Source organism: Epinephelus fuscoguttatus, linkage group LG10 (genome assembly GCF_011397635.1).
Source record: "Epinephelus fuscoguttatus linkage group LG10, E.fuscoguttatus.final_Chr_v1".
Taxonomy (NCBI): Eukaryota; Metazoa; Chordata; class Actinopteri; order Perciformes; family Serranidae; genus Epinephelus; species Epinephelus fuscoguttatus.
The window spans coordinates 32,326,922-32,352,670 of record NC_064761.1 but is presented as its reverse complement, the minus strand read 5'-3'; the positions used below and the strand labels follow the sequence as shown (position 1 = coordinate 32,352,670).

Here is a 25,749-nt window from a genome sequence, read left to right as displayed (position 1 = left end):
CATGATTGAATCTCACAGACAGGCGGGCGAGCAGTCTCCAGCCACAACCAGAAATAGGTTAAACAGACTAAAAATATCAAAAACATTAATAATTCAGCTTTTTTGCTAACCTGTGCTTCAGAAAAAATAGCACACTTCTCACTGTGAAGTGGCTTAACGGGCAGGGTGTGCTGTGGATTATTTTGGTATTTCAAGCAACGTCTCCCCCCCAAGAGCCGGTTAGCGAGATGTGCCCCGAGCAGTGGGAGGGGAAGCAGCATTGTAATGTCATCAGCGCTAATGTCACAGATGGGGTCAAAACACGGTCATCTGTAACTCAATGAAAGTTTTGAAATTTTAGTAGGTGATTTGCTGCTATATACTGCAGTGTTTTATGTAATAAATTGTAATAAATTAGCATAAAGTAATACAAATAAAAAATGCAGCAAATACCTTATGTACTGTTTTTCCCACACAAATAATTCTTTAAATGCAGCATTTTTTGGAGCAGTTTTACAGTAGCACTCCTTGTAACAATTTAAGAGAGACCATCGCATGCCAGTGTAGTACAGTATATACTGTATGAAATGAAATGAAATTTCATGATGAAACACATTTTCAATGGGTGTTGTTTATTCTCCAAAGGCAGGTGCAGAGTGCAGATCCTGCTCTTTTTTCCAAATACCCTTGGAAGCCAATCCCCTGGGGAGAAGAAGGCTTCTCTAAATATGTGGCTAATCTACCACACAGAAAAACGAGATGAACAAAGGAGCGAGGTGTGTGTGTTTGTGTGTTAAAGGGGTACCAGAGGAGCAACTGCGAGACAGAGAGAGACAGAAGGTGGAAAACAAGCAACATTGTGATGGCTCCAGCAGTTACCCTGTGTGTTTTAGTCTATTTCAAGCCCTTCTGCTTCAGGGGTGTGTGTGTGTGTGTGTGTGTGTGTGTGTGTGTGTGTGTGTGTGTGTGTGTGTGTGTGTCTGTGAGCATAAGTGCATGTTCTAAGGGTGTGGGGATTCAGCTCCCTTAGGAGTACTCTGGTACAGCAGCTCTTTACTGTGCGTACATTACACCAATATGCCATTACGGCAGACGCACACTCCAATACACACACACACACACACACACACACACACACACACTTAAAGAAACTAGTTTTGTTGCACTTACACACCTGCTACTGCCACTGTAGTAATATTGCTGCGTACCAGTGTACCACAGTGCAACCTATAATAGGTATGCATCACACTTAAAAAAAAGTCAACTCACACTTGCACAACAGCCTCCAACCTCCAGACTTTTTATGACACCACCTGCTCCTCCTATTCATCAGAGTGATTTGACTTGGGTAATACGTTCAGAGACAGCCCAGGTCACAGACATAAAACCATTAGAGTACCAGTATCTACAAAGCTCTCTTTATTCTCATCTCAATGGATCAACAAAGGTTATAAAAAACGGACATCAGAGGCCGCCTCCTGCAGCCGCTGAGATCAGCTGCAGCCATCCAGCTTATTGTAGTGCTGAGATCAGCTGGTGCTAAGTTTCTTTATGAGAAAACGGATGGTGTTCAAATGCTTTAACAGACATCTGGGTCCTTACTTATATGTTGGTTTTTTTTAATTACAGAGGTACAGAGATCTTACAAGAGTGAAACCCAAATAAAACATTTATGTTCACAGTCAGACATGCCCTTAGCTAATATAAAAAGGAGAAACATAGTATAGGCGGGGCAGTAAAGATTCAATAGAATTTTAATTTAAACTCACATGTTAAATTCACAACACATATCCCTGTTTAATTCATAAAGCAGAAAATGTTTTAAAAAAGAAAAGTCCTTGACCATGTCTGTTTTAACTTCCACTCCACAATGATCTTCCTGAGAACACATACACATACACACGCACACAAACTCCTGTTACCCAAAGGCTTAATTCTAACGAGTCCCCTCTCCCTGACTACAAGGCCTCCAATCCTGCCAGCACCGATTGGCTTCATGCTGACCAGTCCGCCCCACTCCCACCCCCACCCCTGCCCACTCAACACAGCCACATACAGTACACACAGAATCATACAATACACCACACTCATGCTCTGCCAACCTTCACAGAGTGTAGCATTGAATTATTCAGTCTTTGCGGCAGTTCGGCCGGCACACAAGTGAGCTTGGCTGTAGATGATAAACAGGTGGATAGCATGCACGCAAAAGTATGGGTGTATATGTTATATTTGTGTCCGTGCCTGAGTGTGTCTGTGTGTGCAAAGCCCAGTGGAAGGCTAGGAGGTTTGCAGCATGTCGAGGAATGGCTCCATCGCACGGCAGCCTCATTTCCACAGCACAAGGTCGGCTACTCTCCACAACACAGGCCCCTGCTCTGCTCCTCGCTTCTCATACATTCTATTATGGCTAAGCTGAGCCCTGGCACATACATACAATAACGCATATTTGTGCACGCGCACATGTATACAAACATACAGGAATTCATGTGCGCTCACACAGCAGACAAACAGGTACGTGTGCGGCACGGGGCACAGCGCAAAAGTGAGAGAGCGGGAGAGACAGAAAGGCAGAGACGGAGGCAATTGAGAGGGAGGGGATCTACTTAGAGTGTTGACATTGCAGGAGCCCACATGTGTGTGCCGGAGCATAATCTTCTCCCTGCTCTCATTGGGTTTTTAATGCGGGTGCTATTTCCATAAACCTGCCTCCTGAATCACTGCCAGCCTCTTACACTCCCCCCAGGTCGAGCTGTACTAATACTCAGAGTAAATGCATGCAGCAAACACATTCCCACCATTGCCTCTCTAAGACAATCACTGTTGTACACAATGCTAGCATGACAAAAAGGGGAGGGTGGCATGTTGTTCTGTGCTACAGCAAATAGACTTGCTGCAGCGACTGAGATTATTTCTTGGATCTGCTGGATTTGAGGAGTGGCAGCGAGAGGACAGAGAGTTTGAGGGAGAGGGGGAGGTGGGGGATTGAGGGAGGGGGATAGGTTGGTGGATAGTGTGAAGGATGCAGGATTTTGTCATGATGCTGAGCTGGGTGGAGTAAATCTCCTGCGGACTTGTGTAGAGAGCTGTGACACTCACAAGCACACACACCAACTGCTGTAGAAGCAGCCACTGGGCCTTGACTGGCAGTGTTTTTCTGTGGTATGATTTTTAAGAACAAATCATGCCATGAAGGAATAATCAGTGTCCACATCATCAGGGGGTGCTTAGATTGTACTTGGTAAGAGAAAAAAAATGATTTTGAGGTTTTACAGTTACATATGCAAGTATATTCAGATACACAAAAGCACTCATATGGTTATGTAATAGAAAAAGCAGTGCATCTCCATTAGCAGCAAACAAGCACACAAATGAAATATCCCAGCCTCCCTGTCGTGGGCAGTGCGTGATCACGGCAAGCTGCCATGTGCACATGTTTTTCTTCCCACCTTTATACACCGCTATGTGTATCTACATAGGGCTGGCTGCAATGCAAAGCCAGCTTACTGCGCACACACAAACATACACAGCTAATAGAGCCAAGCAACACACACCTGGTAAACTGTCAGAGCTTCTCCTATTCGGTGGCCAAACTTATGTCGGGCACTCGTGTCCCCAAGGTTCCCATCACACTTCACCGCAGGAATCTATATTCCAGTCCAGTACACTTCCATTAGACCATACTGTTCCTTTCAGCAGCTAATGTGTAACAGGGGGACATGGATAATAACATCCAAGAACACAAGCGCTTCTTTCTGATAATAAGAGCACAGTGGGTTGTGTGAGTTTGTGTGTGTGTGTGTGTGACAACTAGTGCCACCATGCTAGTATCTGACTGTAAGCAAACACAGAGCATGCAGCCACCATTTGATACAAAGGAAACCCAATCCTTTAGACTATAACCCTTAAGATTTTAAATATTAAAACATATTTTTTAACAATTCATAGCCGGCATTTTTTCAATGATATAAATCCAGTGTGTTAGCATTCTGTAATTGCCTGTCTGAATGGTAGTTTTTGTTTTTTCCTGCAGAGGATTTATATACACACAAGCAAATCAAAGAAAATAATCCATGCACAAAACAAAGGGGTGCAGAAGACAAAGAAACATTTGACCATAAGATCTGTACTACCAAATGGTACAACATGGTGGTGCTCTTTAGTATATTTAATCCTTTCAGGCCACAGTTTATTTGGAGGCTCTGTATAAAGATATATGAACTGATTGTCTTCTTTTGAATATCTGACAGGAGTAGACACTCAAGAAGCATTTGCTGCCCTAGTGGTTGATACAAGTATAATTTCAAGCTGAACTCTGTATTTTAAAACTCACTTTACATTACCAAAAGTAACCAAAGGGGACGCAAAATCAACCATGACTGAAATCTTAAGGGTTATAACTTTAAAGCTGTAGATGGTAACTTATATAACATAAATGTCATTTTGCTTAAACTATCACTAGCTTGTATTCACACAGCACTAAATTAAACTGATAACCTGTGGAAAAGAATTTGTCCTCTGCCTATTATATTGCCTTGTAGCGCAGCTAATGGAATTACCACAAGTGCTTAAGTAAAACAACCAATAGGAGCAGAGACGTCACTATTATAGTTGTCATTTATGTTAATAACTGCTTGTGAACTGCGGTCAAACTGTCAGACTAGGCAGCACTGATTAAATATCAGTCAAGATACGGTAACTGCATTGGCTATTTCTTGCCTAAAATGTTTCCACAAACATAGTTTAGTGCACTGTTTAGCTGTAAAATGAGAACTCGTGACCTGGTTGCCATGTTTGAGACGGTTGAGTTGAAACAAAACACTGTCCACCAGCCAACGCAACTTCCTCATTTTACAGTTAAACAGTACACTAAAATATGTTTCTGAAAACATCTGAGGAGACAAACAGGCAAAGCCGTAACAGACTCTTGATTGGTATTTGATCAGCGCCTTATTTGGCAGTTCGACCACAGTTCATGAGCAGTGATTGACAAGATTGACGGCTGCATTTGAGACTCCTTGGTTCTGACTGGTTGTTTTTGGTGAGTTAAGGTAGAATCTAACAAATGCCATTAGAAGCATTAGGAAGAGGAAGAGGGACATTATTTTTTTACAGACTGTCTTACGCATTTCTTTAGGATTAGAGTGACAAATTCAGCAAATATGACAAAAAGTTTCATAAAAGTTACCAACTGTAGCTTTACAGTATATGAAATACTTTTTCTTGCAGTCATCAGGGATTCAATGGTGTGCCGAAGGATGTTACAGCAGACAACTGTATGAACCCAAGCCTTCCAGCAAAAAGACTTACCCAAGAAACCTAACACTCTACCTCATGAAACTAAAGTGTGTGTATGCTGGTATGTGTGTACACAGGTGGGCTAGTTTGTGCTCGATGTTCCAACAAAGGGCACCACATGAGATTCAGAAAACCTTGTTAGGTAGGACAGTTTTCATATATGGTTCTTACTCATTAGCAACAAGTGAAGTCCAGCAGGATTTCGGTGGCTGACATTAATATTTCAACATTTAAAATAACAGATAACTGGGTAACCACACCAGTCCAAGCCCTCTGCGAGAGAGCGGCAATGCAGGGGTTAATGACAAAATGCAGACGTTAATAACTCATAACTCATCTCTGGAGAATTTGTAGTTTACATTAATTACAGCATAGCCCCTGGCAAACTGCATATCAAGCAGGATTTTGCAAACAAACAACTGGCATATCTACTTACCATCAAGCAGTGAAGCAACAGGGGTCATATCGCAAAAGATTTAGGAGCAGGGAGGCTCAAGAGGGAAGGACAGGAAAGGCGACGGGAGGTAGTCAAATGCACAAACATATTTTTACACACATACAAAAACACACACAACCCAATGCAGCGTGGCATTTATTTTAAAATACCCTGAAGGTATCTTTCTCTAAATTCAACATTCTTTGAAACTAAATCTCTCCTCAGCTGTTGGTTCATCAGTATAAAAAGGGAGTATATAGGATGCTTAAGGACACTGGCATGCTACTACAATAGTGTGTAGCTGTTGTTGTACCTACATGTGCTATGTGTGGATCCAGTACTATAGCACACACTGTTTCCTTGGAACACTGGTGTTTGTGTGTGTGTGTGAGTGAAGTTGAAGGGAAGGGAACAGCAGAGCAGCCTCGTCTGTGAGGCCTGACACCCATCAACGTCTGCCTGTTACATTTCTATGACACGCTCTGTCTCAGGAAGAGCAGCGGCAGAGGAGCAATGGGAGAGAGGGGAGACGGGAGGATGTGGAGTGGACAGGGCTGGGTGGGGTAGAGGGGAAGTCAGCAGGAGGGCTAAAGCAGGACTGAAAGGTACAAGATAAGGGTTTTATTTCTCACGAGTGATACAGGCAGAGTTACCACGTGTGTAGGCTATGCACGCAAAAAAACAGAAAAGCTTTCAGAGCTCATGTGGAGAAAATGCGACATGCAAGGCTGTGTTTGCTAATTCTGAATGTTCTCTATGAATCATGGCTGTACAATCATTAAATGTAAATTTTTTGGTGTTAACATTAAGTGATGCTGTTTATAGTAATGTTGTTTACAGCACTCCATTCAGATGATTGTTAAACCTTTCAGAGCCCAGATGGTTTGGAGATCTGCTCTTCTCTCAGAACACATTAAGAAAAGGAGGGGGTGCAGGCAAGAGCATCAGACTTGTTAGCATCTGTCTGTGCCCTCATGCCCCTCATTTATACATGCAGCCACATCAACCATTTAATCCCAGTGGTAGGTCAACCCTTATGGACGCCCTGCCAAGCTGGGGGGGGGGGGGGGGGTTATTAATGACTATGAGACGTGAGAGTGAAACTCACTGAAAAGCCTGACTATGGACAAAAACAGTAAAAGAATCAGAGAAGCCTCCTTTTTTAACACATTGCTGAACACAGCCTCTCATGAACACATCCCCTGGCATTATGTGAAATAACTTTTTTTTTCCCTTTCTCCGTCTTTCGTCTTATTATTCAAATGCAGAGGAAAAAGTAGGAGAATAACGCCCTCCAGCCTCGCGCTTGGCTAATTTGCAGAATAAACGAAACAACTTGTTTTTCAAGAGAGCCACCAGAAAAATGTTCAAAGTTTGTGGTAGTTGCATTTGCATGTTTAACTGAAACATGTGCCTTTTGGCTGGGTTTCTCCGGCTCTTTGTCTTCGATCGGGGGGGGGGGGGGTCTTTACTGATGTTTCTCCCTGGTGCTGGCTTGATCTGACCATGTTAAGCCATGCTGCCTCTGTGGGGAGCCGCTTCTATCCACCCCTCCATTCTTCTGTCTCTTTCCGACATGCTTCCCACACACAGATATGGCTATGCACAGGTGCACATACTTACACACAAATGCAAACACCAAAACAATGAGAGAAATATAACTGTAGGGCTAAGATTTCTTCAAGCAAAAAATGTTGCATGTGTCGGCAAAAAATGTTGTTGCTTACTGGGCTTATTTTAATTTACTTTTATTACTATGTGACCATCACCCTGAATGTCCCTCCAAACTTTCAGACCAAACTCTATATGGTAAAGAAGGAATGAATTGTCAAATATTCGTACTGAACAGCCACGTCTCATTTAACTGACATAATTCTCAGTCAAGTACAGCCCTATATAATTGTGATTAAATACCGTAATAATCATAATAATAATACCGTAAGCACAGTTGAACACGCAGTAGAGAATTTTCTCTTTATCAAGTTATTTCAAGATCATTAATCTCAGCTCTGTCTGACCATTTTCTGTTGATCGCATCTTTCCAGAAATGCAGAGCTTTGCCGCCCTCCAAAACTGTCACTCTATGGTACTGCCTCAAAAGTGTGAGTCAGAGTGGGACTGATCAATGCTGGCAATGTCCCCTGGAGAACAGACACATGGAAAAGTTGAAACCGGGCCTTCAAAAGGCTGAGCTATTGATTGAATTGCTTTCCAAAGTGTTTTTCATCTCTGGGACTATACGAGGAGAATGCCGGCTGGTGTGCAGCCGGGTGCAGATGGCATGGCTGACCACCATAGAGAGAGAAGCGACAGAGTGAGTGGAGGAGGGGAGAGGGACAGATAGAGAGACAGACACTTACCCCTGGCAGTGTTTTCTGTTCATGGAGGGCGTTCTGGGCTTTGATGGCCGACTCTCGGGCGCAGTAGGTGAGGAATGCACAACCTGCGACAGAGGCACATCACATATAAACTCAATTAGAATAAAACAAAATTTTAAATCTGACTTACACAAACAAAAACAATCGAAACATTTAAAAACATTACAAAAAGATGCAGCAGTTTAAGAGACATATCAGCTGAGAATATTAGGAGAGTAATGAAATTACAAAGCATTAGGAAATAAAGATGTTTGGCTTGTTTCATAATAATGAGCAATCAACACAATTAAGAATCCAGATCTGTATATAGGGTCTCACGAGTTAGCAGAAACACAAAAATCCTTGCAAACATTTCTTGGAATAAACAGAGCAAGTAAATGAAAACGGGCATCTGTGCAATTCACCAGGTTCCATGTGGACAATTTACTATGGTGGCAAGGGGAGAGGGGGAAAAAAACAAAACCACAACAAAAAAGTAGGAGATGAGCTGAGAATTCTTTGGATGAATTGCCAGGCCTGTCCAGTCTCCCCATCCCCAGTGCCATGTCCTGTCAAAAGCTCCTAGCAGCCTGGCCAGCGTCCCCACCCTGAATGGTTGTGACAGCAGCGGAGACAAAAGAAACAGGACTGCAGGAGAGTATTGGGGGGTAGGAAAGGAGAGAAGAAGGGATGAGGATCAGTGTGGGGATGGAGGAAGGAGGGAGATACTGACAGAGAAGAAGGGAGAACAGGACGTGGTGTTAAAACTCTCCAGGGTGAATGCCGCCATGCATGCACACACACAACATCTGTCAAAATCACTGAATACATAAAAAAGAGAAGAGGAGAGGAGAAGAGAAGGGAGGACGAGAGATGGAGAGAAACCAGATGGAGTATTGAGGCAATCATTTTCCCCCTGACTGTCTGAATAAATAGATTTGCTTGTGTTCTATTAATGAGGTTCATATGGGTTACCATGCATCATATTTCTGCCACTATGAAGATGGTTTATTAGCAGCCACTGCATTTTGGATCTCATTTCAACAGCCAAATGTATTCAGTGGGTGGTGATGTATTAAGTGTCTTTACACGGACAATATTCCAATCTGTTTTTCTTGGTGTATACAAGATCATTTTTACCCAACGTTCAAAGTTTTTACCATCCATTTTTGTTGTGTGCCTGTGCATGTGTATCGCCTTTATCCGTTTCAGTAACCCTTGCACTCTGGCTATGTCTCCACTGTAACCTCTGCAGAACTGCATCAAAAAGGGGGGTTAAAAAGCCATGTCAGTCATTGATCCATTGATTGACCTGTAACCTGCTTTTCCTTGCTACTCTAAGCCTTACATGTCAGCACATGTGTCTAAGTGCCTGCACACCTGCCCATGTACACACAGAAAGCATTCGACCACTCTTATTTAAATCCCATTAAATTCTCACTGCTGTATTTTATGAAGCTCCTGCTCCTCCAGACTGAATGTCCCAAACAACCTTTTGTTTGGGACATTCAGTCTGCACCCTGACATGCTTTTCAGTATTAGAAAGACAGATAGTGATGGTGCCTGTCCAGGGTCATGACCTTTGAGGTGGCTGACTATAGCACTGGTGTCATGGTGCAGCCCTCCCCATAGCCTCCCTTGTCCCAGCACCTCTAACCTAATGATTTCCAATGGCCACTGAGCAAATCATTCAATCACTCACACTGCTGTCTAATCCCCTATCCCTCTTCTGCGTCAGCTCGCAAAGAAATACCAAGACTGCTAAAATGTCATTGTTGTGTTGGGGTGGTTTGTTTGTTTGTTTGTTTGTTTGTTTCTCAAATGGTTGAGGGTAATAGGAGGGAATGGCTCCATTTTGGTGGTTGTTTTTCTCTCTTTTTTTGCTCTCTCTGGGCTTGTTGTTGTTGGTTTACTTGACAAATGCTGGCCCTATCTCTGAATAAGAAACAAACATTTTGCATTACAATCACAAACACGATTTATTTGTTAATGTGTAATGCATAGGGCATTGAGAATAAATTAATAACAACCACAACACTGGCAAACAAAAGAGAAACATGAACTCCATTTAAATGTGATTCTGTGCTCTTTAATGTATGGCTTAATAAGAATTTGCAGGCCACAGGCGAAAAAGCTTTAACAACTCCATAATTGGAATCCAAACACGTACAAATTGCCAGTGCTGCATTGCATACCAAGTGCAAAAGTGTGAGGGGGGAGCATGATGAAATTGTTTGAAACACAACAAAAAGCCACTGTAATCGGAGCCTGCTGACACAGCAATGGGGGAAGCCTTCCCATTGTGAGGCGATGATCCTCTGCATCATCTGATAGAAACCTAAAACAGCCTTATCTCACACATTGATTTCAGCTCCAAAGAGAAGAAATTCCTCCTCTCCTCTTTGCTCCCTTTCCCTCCTCCCTCTCTATTCCATTCCCTACTTCTTCCCTCTGTCAATGCCAACTCCGCTCCTCTCGTCTCCAATCTCTTAATGATATATTTTTAAGTGTGCGCGGTGTGTGTACTGGGAAATAGGGCTGAGTCTCTCCATCTCCACTGTGTTGAATTGGCATGTAATTAAAGAGTCTTACATGGAAGAGAGAGAGTGAGTGGGCGAGACGGAGAGAGAACGACCGAGAGTGAGTAGTGGGAGATACTGTATAGCTGTGGTGACAGCAGCCATTTACATTCACCGTAGCCCAGGCTCTCCATTACCAAAACTGTGTGTATGTGTGTGAGTGTGTGTGTGCAGCAGAGTAGGATCTTCTGCTAATTGTTTTGTCAAGTTTACAGATTCATAAAATCCATGTATACTCCAACACACACACAGCTGAACCTCTTGTTTCAGGCACACTTGTTTAACTAAAGGGACAGTTCACCCCAAAATCAAAAATACATATTCTTTCTCTTATCTGTAGCGCTATTTATTTGGGCTATACATCACCAGTTTCATCATGATACCATCATGAATATCATCCAGTATTTGCCGATATTACAAAGTCTGCCATGATACGATTTCGATTTGATGCAATTTAGTGAGTGAGTTGTCAAGTGTTTGAGATATCAGCTGTAGAGATGTCTGCCTTTTCTCGAGCATAATGGAACTTGATGGCACTCGGCTTGTGGTGCTCAAAGCGCAACATTCATTTGAAAATCTCAACAGCAATGTCTCTTTTCAGAAATCATGACCCGGTTGTTCAAGATAATCCACAGACCAGGAATGATTTTCTTTCTACCACCCACCAACCATACCACCACACAGTAGAAACTATGCATCGACTCACTGGCGAGAGGCTCATGCTCATGACAGCGCAAGATGTATACTTTAATGGCATCCACCTCGACTGTAACATTAGGTAGCTCAGTGGTGCTCATTGAACTAAAAGTAGATGCAACCTTCTGTCTGTGTGGTGATACCGTTTGAAGGTAAAGCTCAGTGGAAAGAAAATATTTGAGAGAAGAAAAACATCTCTACGACCAATACCTCCAATACTCTGCAATGCACACCACAACAATTTAGACTGATAAATAGCACTACATACGAGAGGAAATACATGGATTTTAATTTCAGGGTGAACTGTCCCTTTGTCATACAGACTGTTCCCAATTCCATATTAAATACTTCTTTTATTTTGTACTAACAGGAATGATACAAGTCTTCACCAGTACTAATTTTAAATTCATCAAAAGAGAGTAAAATGTTTTTCCAAAGATTTACTACTTAATTTTCCGAGGTGTTTCTAGAGATATTCTCATCAGCCAGGATGCAGTTTTTCTGCTGCTGTGAGCAGCCCCTCAAGCTCCTTTGTGCAATGAATAGTGGGACAATAATGTCCATAAACATCACTTGGTAAAATGAAGCTGATTTTGAATGCAAACTGATGTATTTTCATTCACTACATAATCAAAACCTGCTTAAAATCACAATGTAGTACAGAATTGGGACACAGCTTTGTCTACCCAGCTGTCACATGACCAGTTACATTTAAAAACTGGAACTTTACACACAATTGTTCATGCATAGCGCGACAAATTTAAACCCAGATTTGAACACACAGCACCTATCAAATTTCACTATGCTCACCCTCTTTCTCACACACAAACACTGATGAAAAAGACTGCATGCCTCAATCACCTCTGTTTAAGAAACCTATTTGGCAAACAGAATGTCAATATTAGACAGCTCTGCAAAAATCTCACAAAATCTATGCCCTGCAAATATTGTTCAGACATGGTCACACCTTAAAAATAGAACTCAGCTCTTAGGTAATTTTACAGTTACAGCAAAATATAGAAAACACTAACATCCACACTCTTAGTTTTCCCCTTAGAGGCACCAACTGAAGAGGCATAGCCTAGTTCGTCTCCAGGGTAAGTGACACCTTTTACCATGTTGTTCCTGGGCTCTGTACAAAGCTGCTAAGGGTCAGCGACAGTGCAGACACAGCAGGCCTTCTCCAAATCTGGCATATAGCCTAAGCAATGCACTTTATGAAACCAGTTTTGAAACTACTGATATTTTGCCCTCTATTGTAAGCACATTCATGTCCCTCATTCAATCCTACAACTAATCCAGTGTGTGGATTTGAATGAAACAAGACAAATTGCAGGACCTGAATGGTAACACATATGAAAATAACCTTGACTGGGTAGACTCACCATCAACATAAATCAAACTAATAAAGTCATCTTGCATAAATCACAGCCAAAACCTACTGTCATTCATAAATGACCTTACAGGACTATGGATATAAGCATAAAATCAATTCTCTGGGATAATACATCAATCAATACAAAAACCTTTAATTTAATTAACTGGATGACAATAAACACAACGCTCCACTAACTTCTTTGACTCAAAAATACACTGATGTTTTCCAAAATGAAACGTGATAAATAAAATGGTCTTTGTCTTTTTCTTTGTACATTACAACCACAATTCTAATGCTACAAAAAAATATGTCTGACAAAACTTTAATGTTTACTAGCCAGCTGAGCAACAGCAAACGTATACAGCAGTTGCATATTAAAATGAGCATTAGCATCCCCACAGTTAGCTAACTGCAACCCTCTTAGCCCTTTACCCAGTTAGCCACCTTTAGCATTGCAGCTAATGACGTACTTTTATTTACTAATATCTTGTAATAACTCACCAACTTGGACGAGCTTCACACGACGTATTTTAGTGAACAGGTCCTCCTTAGCACACAGACGTGAACTAGCAAACAAAGTAGCGTCTTACTTTAAATATTTACAGTAGAAACTATTTGTTTTATCAACATTTACATTGTTTTTTCGTCGTTAAGCTACAGTTGGTATCCTCTCTTCTGCGTTCTAGGCTGAGGCTGCGTGCGCTCGCGACCCTTGGACGCAGGTGTCTCCTGATTGGCTGATTCAAATTAACTTTATTGGCAAAAATGTCGACTTTGAATTTACTATATTGCAAAGCTAAATAATTACATTTTACACTGGAAAACAGAACAGATACATGATAACAATGATTTTTAAGATTAATACAATTTTGTTTCTCTCTTGCAAGCAAGCAGGCCATGTTAAGAGTTACCAGTTAAGTTGTGGTAAAACAGCAGTATTGCCTGTTAGCTAACTGTTTTAGAGTTTATGCAAAGCTGACCACTGGAATGTTTATATCATGTTACTAAATAAATAAATCATTAAAATAATTATTAAAACGAATACATAATGACACATGCAGTCTTGTGTGAAATAAATTTATTTGTTGCATATCAATTAGCAGCTTTAAAGTGTCGATTACATTTACCAACTCATAGTAAGCCTTTTACAAACCAAGTGCTTGTGATAACCTATGGAATCTGAAATTTCAATTAATCTTTTGAAATATATTTCTTATTCTTATTTCTACTCATGTATCTACTTGCATCCACTGTATTGTACATTGTAGCATTTTACATATATTTCTAAACTTTACATATCAGTTTTATACATTGTAGTGCAGCATGAGGCACATATTACAATTTGTTTTAAACATTCAACATACTGAGTACATTATTCATCATTTATATATTCATTTAATTTTTACAGATATGTTAAGATTCTAGCATAATATTTTTACATACTTCATACTTTATACTTCTAATTTTCACTTGTATAATTCTCTTTGCTTTACATCAGCACCAATGCAATAAATCACAATTTCCCCTCGGGAATCAATAAAGTATTTCTGATTCTGATTCTGCAAAGCCCTGTGACCTCCATATGCTCCCATCTTAAAACATGGTCTTTTCATTTGTTTTGCTCTTTATTCATATCCATATCCTTATCAAATTTTACTCTTGTAATGTCACAGTTTTCTTCCAGGTGTTGAAATTTTCTTTGATAACATTTTGCATAAAACTATTTCAGCAGTTAATGAATATTTATATACATAAGGGGACAAATTAAAGGAAAGACTGAATAAAAGAGTGAAGAAACATATCCAAAGCTGATGCTTCTGTGCACCAGGGCTCACTGAATGGCTTTGTGAATATGATAATGACGTGAATAAAATGCTTTATAGTCACCAGTTGAACACCTCTGGAAGATTTTGTACCAGCATGCCAGATAATTCTCTCCACCACCATCTCCATAAGACCAAATGATATAAACTTTTGTCTTCAAATCTATTTCAAGATGTCTGTGATTGTAATTTATGCTATTTGTGCGTTTGGGCTGAGTCTGGCTATGTTTGCTTTTCTTTCTATCTGCCATACTTAGGTCTCTCTTGCACAAAAATCCTGATCTCAATGTGATGAATAAAGGTTGTACATACAGTACAGGCCAAAAGTTTGGACACACCTTCTCATTCAATGCGTTTTCTTTATTTTCATGACTATTTACATTGTAGATTCTCACTGAAGGCATCAAAACTATGAATGAACACATGTGGAGTTATGTACTTAACAAAAAAAGGTGAAATAACTGAAAACATGTTTTATATTCTAGTTTCTTCAAAATAGCCACTCTTTGCTCTGATTACTGCTTTGCACACTCTTGGCATTCTCTCCATGAGCTTCAAGAGGTAGTCACCTGAAATGGTTTCCACTTCACAGGTGTGCCTTATCAGGGTTAATGAGTGGAATTTCTTGCTTTATCAATGGGGTTGGGACCATCAGTTGTGTTGTGCAGAAATCAGGTTAATACACAGCCGACAGCCCTATTGGACAACTGTTAAAATTCATATTATGGCAAGAACCAATCAGCTAACTAAAGAAAAACGAGTGGCCATCATTACTTTAAGAAATGAAGGTCAGTCAGTCCGGAAAATTGCAAAAACTTTAAATGTGTCCCCAAGTGGAGTCGCAAAAACCATCGAGCGCTACAACGAAACTGGCACAAATGAGGACCGACCCAGGAAAGGAAGACCAAGAGTCACCTCTGCTTCTGAGGATAAGTTCATCCAAGTCACCAGCCTCAGAAATCGCAAGTTAACAGCAGCTCAGATCAGAGACCAGATGAATGCCACACAGATTTCTAGCAGCAGACCGATCTCGAGAACAACTGTTAAGAGGAGACTGCGCGAATCAGGCCTTCATGGTCAAATAGCTGCTAGGAAACCACTGCTAAGGAGAGGCAACAAGCAGAAGAGATTTGTTTGGGCCAAGAAACACAAGGAATGGACATTAGACCAGTGGAAATCTGTGCTTTGGTCTGATGAGTCCAAATTTGAGATCTTTGGTTCCAACCGCCGTGTCTTTGTGAGACGCAGAAAAGGTGACGGATGGATTCCACATGCCTGGTTCCCACTGTGAAGCATGGAGGAGGAGGTGTGATGGTGTGGGGTGTTTTGCTGGTGACACTGTTGGGGATTTATTCAAAATTGAAGGCACACTGAACCAGCATGGCTACCACAGCATCCTGCAGCGACATGCCATCCCATCCGGTTTGCTTAGTTGGACGATCATTTATTTTCAACAGGACAATGACCCCAAACACACCTCCAGGCTGTGTAAGGGCTATTTGACCAAGAAGGAGAGTGATGGAGTGCTGCGGCAGATGACCTGGCCTCCACAGTCACCGGACCTGAACCCAATCGAGATGGTTTGGGGTGAGCTGGACCGCAGAGTGAAGGCAAAGGGGCCAACAAGTGCTAAACACCTCTGGGAACTCCTTCAAGACTGTTGGAAAACCATTTCAGGTGACTACCTCTTGAAGCTCATGGAGAGAATGCCAAGAGTGTGCAAAGCAGTAATCAGAGCAAAGAGTGGCTATTTTGAAGAAACTAGAATATAAAACATGTTTTCAGTTATTTCACCTTTTTTTGTTAAGTACATAACTCCACATGTGTTCATTCATAGTTTTGATGCCTTCAGTGAGAATCTACAATGTAAATAGTCATGAAAATAAAGAAAACGCATTGAATGAGAAGGTGTGTCCAAACTTTTGGCCTGTACTGTATAAATATAGGAGCATTGAAGCTGGTCTGGAGGCTAGTATTGGCCTGACTCCACACTAAGACACTTCATGTTGGTCTATCATCCATCTGTATGCTAGTAGGACCAAAAAGAAATTCATTTGTGCAACTGACAGCTACAGGCAGTGACGTCAACTGCAGGAGCTCAACATGAACATGTTAGAATTGGCACTGGGCATAAATCGTGTACCGCAGGACCGTCAGATATAAATGCAATTCTAAGGAGACTGGTTTGGTTCAAACCACAACATCTCTCTTTTCAATCCGCCTTTTAGCTCCCTTTTCTCCATCTCCTTCCCCCTAGAGGAGCCAAACTGCCCCTGTGTTCTGAAAAAGTGTGAACTTGCTCCCAATGTGGCATTTCCTTGGCCAGAAAGTGTGAAGGTAGCAGAAACAGAGCCAGTCCTGGCAACAGCCTCGCCTGCTCCCTCACACATCATTTGCACTCTTTGGAAAATGCTATCACTGTGGGTAGACTACTTGCTTACTTCATTTACTGCCATGTGGGGCTCTGGGGGAACTGATAGCCTTTCAGTGGGGTCGGAAGCTGAAACACACATCATCAGCACTGATACAATGTGATTATGACCTGAATCATTGCCAGCCAGGGAGGCAGGAGGCTCAGTGGCGCAGATTGACCGTGAGGGGGGTAATCAGTCTGGTCTCGGAGAAGCTTTTAACTCATATAATCACTCCCCCACCTTTGAAAAAAAAAGATCCTCGATCTGTTCACACACTCAAACAATCACGCCACTGTTCAGGGAGAGGGAGGACAGACTGAGGGAGGACAGACAGAGAGGTATAATAAAGAAGAGCTGGAGCATGGACTTGGCAGGGACTTTCCAAAATGCTCTCACTCATTGTTCTGACAACAATATTTTCTCTGCCCAGGCCTAATGGGCTTGTAATGAGCACTGTAATATAAGCAGTAGCCTAGCGTAACCTGTAAACCTTAATTAAGTCAGACAGCCACCTTAAAGGGAGCCAGCGCCTGTGCTCAGTCACCATCTCATGATCCTGAAGCTGACTACACTCTTCCATCACTCCTTCATCAATCACTCCATCCCTTCATCTCTGCTACATCCAGCTCCAAATCCTCCTCCATTTCTCCTTTCACTACCCCTCCCATCATCCCTTCACCTTGAGCAATGGCTGGGGGAGGATGAGCGTTGCAGAGCACTGAGGAGCATCGATGTCCATCATGAGGGCAAGAAATAGTCCCTGGACCCTCCCTCGTATCCTCTCTGACCCCTGAGTAGGAGACCTCAGCCATTGATTTGTTGCTACTCGCTCACATAGACTACACTACCCTCCGAGCAGCAGTCAAACAGATCCATAGGCAGCACATCCCCAAGGACTGCCTGCGTGCGTGTGTGAAAGCGTGCATTTACAGGACATATACATGCACGTCTAATGGTGTGGCGTGCATTGCCTAATGAGTGTGACAAATGCAATAAATTCTCACTGAAAGGCTCTGTGTATGTTTCAGGATCATTACTGGGGCAAAGAAGCCATCATAACAATGAAGAGAGATGGACTTTGACACCTTCGCACTCACAGTCTATTGTGTGGCTCTGAGGTTAAATAGTTCTTTCAGGGCACAAGTGCTTCTTCATATATAATCCAGCTGCAGAGTATTTCTCTCAAAAGCTGACATGGGGCTATATACTGTATGTGTAGCAGCATTAGGACGGCTGTAAAGAGTAATACAGTTCCAACTGGTTCCTGATAAAGTTCCTGAGATAATGCTGTTTGGCGGTAAGTGCAGTTTCCAGAGGTGACGCGATAGATTGCAACTGGCCGCCCGTTCCCAAGTTGGCCAGAACTCTTTCAATATGTAGTTCTGGATAACACTTAGGATATGGCACTTTGGCATCCTCCACCATACTGTAGTCTTTAAAGTGAGCCTTGGCTTTTGTAGACTGTCTGTGCACTTCATCCCTCTTCTGCTATTAAAGCCAGGGCCCGATCTATAAATACATCTAGTGGCCTGCATCCCTGATGAGAGAGCTAATTGACACTGTTAATGGATGGAGTTTCACAGAGCTGTAAATAATGTGTAGGTTCACACTTACTGCCTCCTGCCGTGTTACTTCTGGGAGGGCAACAAGAGTTTACCTGCCAAGTCCCGTCTCTCCAGCCCGTCGTCCCTGCCTCCCTCCCGCAGCCAAGTCTGCTCCGGCCAGGGGATTTACACAGAAATCAATAGAAGTTTCCTCAAGCCCCCCCTGCACCCTACAGTCAAAATCAGAAAACTGCATTTCCTCCTCTTCATGTACCATAACAACCTCTTGGAAAAACAAACAGGACCAGGCAAAAGGAAATAATAAAATCACTTTCACTTGGCTCACACCCAGTGCCTGCTGCTGTGTATAGCACAACACAATGCCCTGTGCTCCCACTGATGCAAAGCCTTCATTTAATGTACCTGATTGACACATTTGATGCAATATTCCTAACAATGCTCCTCTTTTGAAAGGTGAAAGGCATTTAAACCTTTGAGATGGATCAATTGATCATAGCAAAGCCACAATCACAGATGACTGGCAGCTGCAAACTGACTGCGGACTAAGAGACGGATCAGGTTTTCAGTCACTTTGATTTTACAAATTAAAAGATACCTTTAAAGACTGCACTTCAAAGGCCCAGAGGATGCTTGGATGGAGTGATTGAAGGAGGAATAAGGAAGAGAGACATGTGAGGAGACGGGAAAAACACTACCTGCACACACATGCTTTCCTCTTCATATACTGCAATTAGAACTGGGTATCGTTTAAAAATTACGATACCAGTAGCCTTAAAATGATACCAATACTGACAGAGTACTTCATTTCACCCATGATTTGAATAAGGTGGCAAACGTTTTGGTGGCATCTTGGCACGCTGAGCTGCCAACTTAGTCAAACACACCGTGCTCGACTTCACCACACCACAGACTGTATGTGTGGGCTGAAGCTGCTGCCAGAGTGTGAGCTCTGCGTCAGGGACAGTTGTGAGAGTCTGCCTGGCCACACACACACACACACACACACACACACACACACACACACACACACACACACTGACAGGGCTAATGTTAGCATCACACAGCTAACGTCACCTAACAGTTATTAACGCGTGTAACAATACACTCAAAAAAAATGATTCATGGGGTCAGTGGATAACGCTTAAGATTAAGAAGTTTTCCAGTACAAAAAAAAATTACATTTGTTACACTGAATTGTTTTAGCCAGCTGACAACTTATTTTAGTATCTTTTAGAATTAATTTCGAAATCCCTCTATTGGTTTTTAAGGCTCTTAATGGCATCGCCTCCTCCTATATCATAGATTTTCTATCACCTTCTGTCCCTCCGTGAACCCTGAGATCCTCCACAGCTGCTCTTTTAACTGTTCCTAATGTCAGTACAAAAAACTTCAGGGATGTTTCTTTTAGCAACTATGTCCCAAAAATATGGAACACTTTGCCTTTTAATATTAGACTTGCTGGCTCAGTGGACAGTTTTAAACAACAACTCAAAACATATATTTTCAATATAGCCTTTAACTAGCAGTTATCTGTTTTAATATTTTTAATATTCTCTTCTCACATTCACACCTACGGCCAGTTTAGAGTCACCTATTAACCTGCATGTCTTTGGATTGTGGGAGGAAGCTGGAGTACCTGGAGAAAACCCACGATGGCACGGGGAGAACATAAACTCCGCTCGGAACCCTCTTGCTGTGAGGTGACAATGCTAACAACTGCACCACCGTGCCACCACCGTTAGAATTGATTGATTGGTTAATTAATTCATTAATTCTTCTCATTTCTCCTCGGATGAGTGTTGTATAATTGTATGGTTTTATTTCTTTGCCGTTTGTCTCTGTGTATGAAAGGTGCTATATAAATAAAGTTCATTCATTCATTTATTCAAATCATGTTGGTTATACTAAACTAAATGAATCTGTCAGATTATAAAGGGTAGGATTTACTCAGTAATGCCAGAGGTAGAACTACTTAAAAGGATGCATGCAAATTGTTACCTTAATTTTCAACCAGTGGATTATTTTTTAGAGAGTAAAGAAAAAAAATCAGTGTTGGTGTAAGCTTGTTGGAACTGTTTAACAGCTCAGTGTCGGATGTTAGCCGCTGCTGCTAACCGGGAAAACATTGAACTGATCATTCACCGAGGAGAGCAACTTCGGAGAGGGCAGTAACAGAAAGCTTGCTGATCCAGCAGGGAGTCAAGACAGTGCGGAATAAGACCCCACCTCAAATGCATGTATTGTTTGTTTGGTGGTGACATTTCCAATCTATCTGGTACTGGGTTAACTGAGTCTGGGTTAACTGAGTACCTTTAAGGTATCAAGAACAAATACCCAGCTGTAACTGCTCTACACAGGCCACATTGGAAAGAATCATTACTTGCACATCTTTATAACCAAACCTGCAGTGAGTACTCTGCTTTTCAAAGTTGTTCTTTCCATTTCATGCATGTACTGAATGGAGCACAGCATGCTGTTTTCCAAGCACATATTACTTTCTATTACAATTATAACCTGCATGGCAAATAAAGATGACTTTGTGTACTTGTCCCAGCTTTCTTTCTCTATTTATTTATCTTGTGTCACCACTGAGCTGGAGAAGAGTAATAAGTGACACTAATGGTCTGACTAACAAGCAGGGACCAGGGTGTTAATTGCATTGACGTATATTTCCTAGTTACCACATTGAGCCCAGAGGATTCACGAAAATATTGTTCTGTTAATGACCAAAAACAAATAAGAAATCTATCTATCTATCTATCTATCTATCTATCTATGGTAAAGAAAGGACTCTGAAGTGGACCCAAAGAGCACACAAAACAGATATGAGAACCCATCAGCCATTAATTAATTTGAGTAGTCTTTTTTAATTAAGCCAGATCTACCGTTGAATAGTGAACCACAGAATGGGTGCCATGTTGGAACGCACAAAGTCCGCACACACTGCTCATTCAACCACATTAACATTTGATCATCAAAAGGGAAACACAAATTCCATCTTTCATCCGTGTCTTCCGCACTATTTGGCACACAATTTGCTTGTATCACACTAAAAAATGTGGATGTGATACATCTCCAGTACAAAGCCCCCGACCAGTTTGTGTCTCTGGCGATAAAGCACAGAGACTGTTAGCTACAGCGTCGCTGCTTCAGCGGGAAAAGATAGATGGAAGGAGTGAGGGGAGAGATGGCTGCGTGATGGAAGGGATGGGGCGCGAGGAGAGGGAGAGAAGAGGGATGCTGGAAACGAAGGGGACATGGCCCTACAGTCGCCCACAGATGCTCCCTCTCTGTCTCTCCCTCATTCTCTCCCTCTTTTTGAGCACAGTATGGGAGCAGCCTTTTGGGGGAGGCTGGCAGGCAATCAGTGATGTCATGCCAGCAGTGCAGCGATGGCAGCTTAACCTATTTTCGGAAATACCACAGAATTTCTATTTATAACCGTGCTGAGCAGCATGTATCTTCACACATCCCTCACGGACCTGAACATTCATAGACATTTTCCAATCTAAAATGTGTCTTCATCACAAGTTGGGGATTGCTTAATATCTGTAGGATAGTGCTGTCATGTCAGAATTGCCATTTAGGAGTGTATTATCTATGTTGTTAATTTTCAATATTTTAGTGTGTTGTTACAGCAAATACAAGCATTTTTATTGTTGCTTACATTTGTAATTTAGGAATCAGAATAGCCATAAAACAGTAAATTGCAAAAAGACCTGTGTTAGAGGTTGTGGTATTTGCACAGCAGCAGCAGCAGCAGCAGTAGTAATATTGGAATAAGTATTACCAGTGTTACTAGAGGGATTTTCTCATGTTAACAGCTTTCAAGTGATTATTTTATACATCTGCCAAACTTGGCCTCTGCTCCTCCTCCTCCACCCTCCATCCGCCCCGCCCTCCGGTATCCAAACAGCTCTCAACCTGTCAGAGGGATCCTCCGTGTCTCCGAGCTGAGCCATCACTCCCCTCTCCCACTGCCTTGGGATAAAAGCAACTATTTGTTTCTGCATCTCTGACAAACACTTCATCTTTCCCCCTCCACTTATCCATCTGTCCATTCATCCATTGTTCTGCACCCATGTGTCTGTCTGTCATTTGCCTTGTGGGCCCCGCTGCATACATGTGCCATCCTCCCTGTCCAATTCGGTCGAGTGACAGTGCTAAGTCACATCCGCGTGGCTCTGTGTTCGCGTGCACTCTCCGGCAGATACATGTACGACATTTATGCATTGTTCATTCACACCCGCATCAAGGGCTCAACCATTTGGCAATCAGAGAGATGTGACAGCTTGACTAATCTGTGATTGTTTTTTGGCCAAAACATGGGGGTTAGCGAGCCCTCCAAGGGCACAGTACTATAAGGCAAGACAAATAACTTATTATTTTCCAGGCTTGTACAAGGCTTTATCGCATGAGTTCTCCTGAACCATTCCAAAATGGAGAGGGATTATCACAAAACATTGCATTAAAATCTCCTCTCTCCCCTCTCCCTTGTTATTTCATTTTCCATCTAAAATGAATCTGTGCCCAGCCAGGCTCAAACACAACATTAAAGAGCTCATGCTATTCTAACAGAAACCACCAACCCCCTCCTCCCTCGATCCCTCCTTTTTTTCTCCCTCTGTGCCTTTATAACCCCCCCGTCATAGAGTACACTCTGCTCTGTAGGCAATGGCACTCTCTGCTAAGCTACCCATACAAAATAGATAGGCTTCTATCCCTCTATTTAGACTAAGGAAATAGCTGTGACCTTTGTGCATGAACAAGGAGGCAATGCGCCTCTACAGAGTCTACCTTTAGAAGAGAAATGTGACCTAAAAGATACCAAAAATAATTCAACCCAAAGTCCTGTTAGGACAGTAATAAAAGGACAGAATTAAGTTTCCTAACAATTAAAAATTAATCTACCTCCTTTCTTGCTATATTAAAATATTTCTAGAATAAATTTGTAATAGATCGTTTGCTCTTTTTTAAAACACTATTTGAAAAGCATTAGGATGAATTTACAACACTATTATATAAGAGCAACAACTATATTACTGAGACATTTGTATCAACAAACTCTCAGAAGCAGAAGCAAACGCTACGACAGAATAACAAATGAATTAAATTCCAGATTTTTAAGTGTCTTAAACCTTTAACACCCATGCCATTATAATCATCCCTTCAAACATGACACTGACTATGTTTACATGGACAAAATATTCCAGATTTGCCCTTATTCTGAAAAAGAAAACATTCCCATTAAGCTGTTTAAATGGCTAATGAAAATGAATATTCCCCTAATATTCCCATTTCCGTGCAGTCACTCATATTCCTATTAACGTGCCCTAACATGTTGTTAATCGCGTCAAAATATGGAAAAGTTTAAATGGCTGTTGTCACTGGTGGCAGACTTGTTGGGCTGTGTGAACACAGCCTCCCTCTTTCACTCCTTCAACCACCTTCTCAAAAAGGTCGGTGATGCGATATTTGTGAATATCCAAAAATCAGTTGATATTTAAGTCTTTCATAATGTTTAAAAGTAGGTGTGTTACCCCCATAGACTCTAAAAATAATGGGTAAAGCTACCGTGACATCATCATTTCAGCCATTGCCATCTTTTGGAGCCAAAAGTGACCATATTTGGGCATGGAGGAACAAAGGGTGGATCTGACTGAGAGGCAGAAGACACTATCGACAGACAGCCTATCATTTAAAGCGTCCTGCCCTCAATTATGCATAACTCTAAGCCTTAATAAAATGTAAACGGATGAGTCATAAAAATTCAGCCTCCACATACAGTTGTCATGAGTGTTGAAATTAGTCTGTAATGTTTATACCTGCCGTATAGTTGGGCATTTTAACATGGGGTTCTGTGAGGACTGACTGGCCTTCGGAGCCAGCCTCAAGTGGGCGTTCATAGAACTGCAGTTTTTGTCACCTCTGTGTTGGCTTCATTATTCAGCCCTGGAAGTTGCTGCTTGGTGAGCCTGGTCTCACTCCGAAGTTGTCAAAATCCGGCGCTTAGGATAGGAAAATAGACGCCCTTTAACGTCGGCATGATACGTGCCTGGTTGCTTTCATAGTTTAACGGTGCCCGGCAGCATCAGGGGGAAACACGGTGGGACAAGGACAAAAGTTAAGGTGGCGAAAGTCGGAGTGGGACAGGTGGTGGATGGTCCACATGGTAAAAAAAAAAAAAAAAAAGTTAATTTGCAGTGTTGTATCGATGTAATGCATTTATTTTGAAAGCGACTGCATGTAAATGTTAGATTTCCTGTGAAAACAGAAGTGTATCTTGAAAGAAGCGAACTTGACATAGTGTGCCAGAACATCAACAACCAACACACCCAGGGTACCTTGCATGACGTATGTGGACGTGTAAAGTCCATGACTAAAACGTCAGTATGTGACAAGATTGGTGTGAGAATGTGTTGGCTTGGTTTCTCCTTCTGACCAGACATGTGAGCTTGTCTTTCAGGCATCTCTATCCCACAGCCTGTTAAACCTTTGGCGAGTTGCTTTGTGTACAACGTATCCATGACGACCATAAACAGACAAGAAGCTGTGTGTCGCAAACTGTGGTAAAAAACAATGTGCATGTCCAAAGAATGCTCATAAAACTTGAATAATAGTGACATATCCCTTGACTTAATCGGAAAACGCTACATTCAGAATAAGGTCTAACTTGGAATATGCTGCTTACATGACCTGTATCAAATTCAGAATAATGTCATATTTGGAATTATAGTGGAATACTGGTGTGCATGTAAGCATAGTATAAAACAAACCACAACAGAGCTTCATTTAATCCACCTAATGAAATATAGATGTAGCGTATAATTTTGTAAACAAGTGTCTTAGTGTTGAAACTGGTCCCTGTTTTCCCTTACACCTCACAGCACATCCTCCTATATCTGTCCCTGCTCCAGGCACCTTTTAAGAGCAAACATATTCCAGAAAGGTCATGGAATAATGGCACTTGGAACATACTGAAAGCATAATATACTGCGAGCCATAATGAATGTTGCATTGGTGCAGGAAATCAATCCATTTGAAAGGCTCTCTCGGGCAGGGATTAAGGGAGAAGAAGCAGACACAGAATAAAAGCCAGGTGAGCTTGGTGTGCGGATGCTAACCTCCAGCAGAGCGCGGCCTTGTCGGCATGTGAGATTGGCAATCTCCTTGGAAAACCAACAGAAAAAGAGGAACAGAGAGAGGGAGGCAGCGCTCCTCATCCTG

The 25,749-nt window shown here is 41.9% G+C and overlaps 1 protein-coding gene across 11 annotated transcripts in view; it reads right to left on the bottom strand.

Annotated features, from left to right (window-relative positions):
* Positions 1-25,749, bottom strand: part of celf5a (cugbp, Elav-like family member 5a) — a 227,345-nt gene that overhangs the window by 196,401 nt on the left and 5,195 nt on the right. For 10 of the 11 annotated variants that reach the window (XM_049587977.1, XM_049587979.1, XM_049587982.1 and 7 more), the window contains exon 2: positions 8,071-8,153. In XM_049587977.1, coding sequence (XP_049443934.1) covers positions 8,071-8,153 — 83 coding nt within the window. Of the gene's footprint in view, positions 1-8,070; positions 8,154-13,221; positions 13,425-25,749 lie in introns of those variants that run through there. The other variant, XM_049587986.1, reaches the window with a different exon arrangement.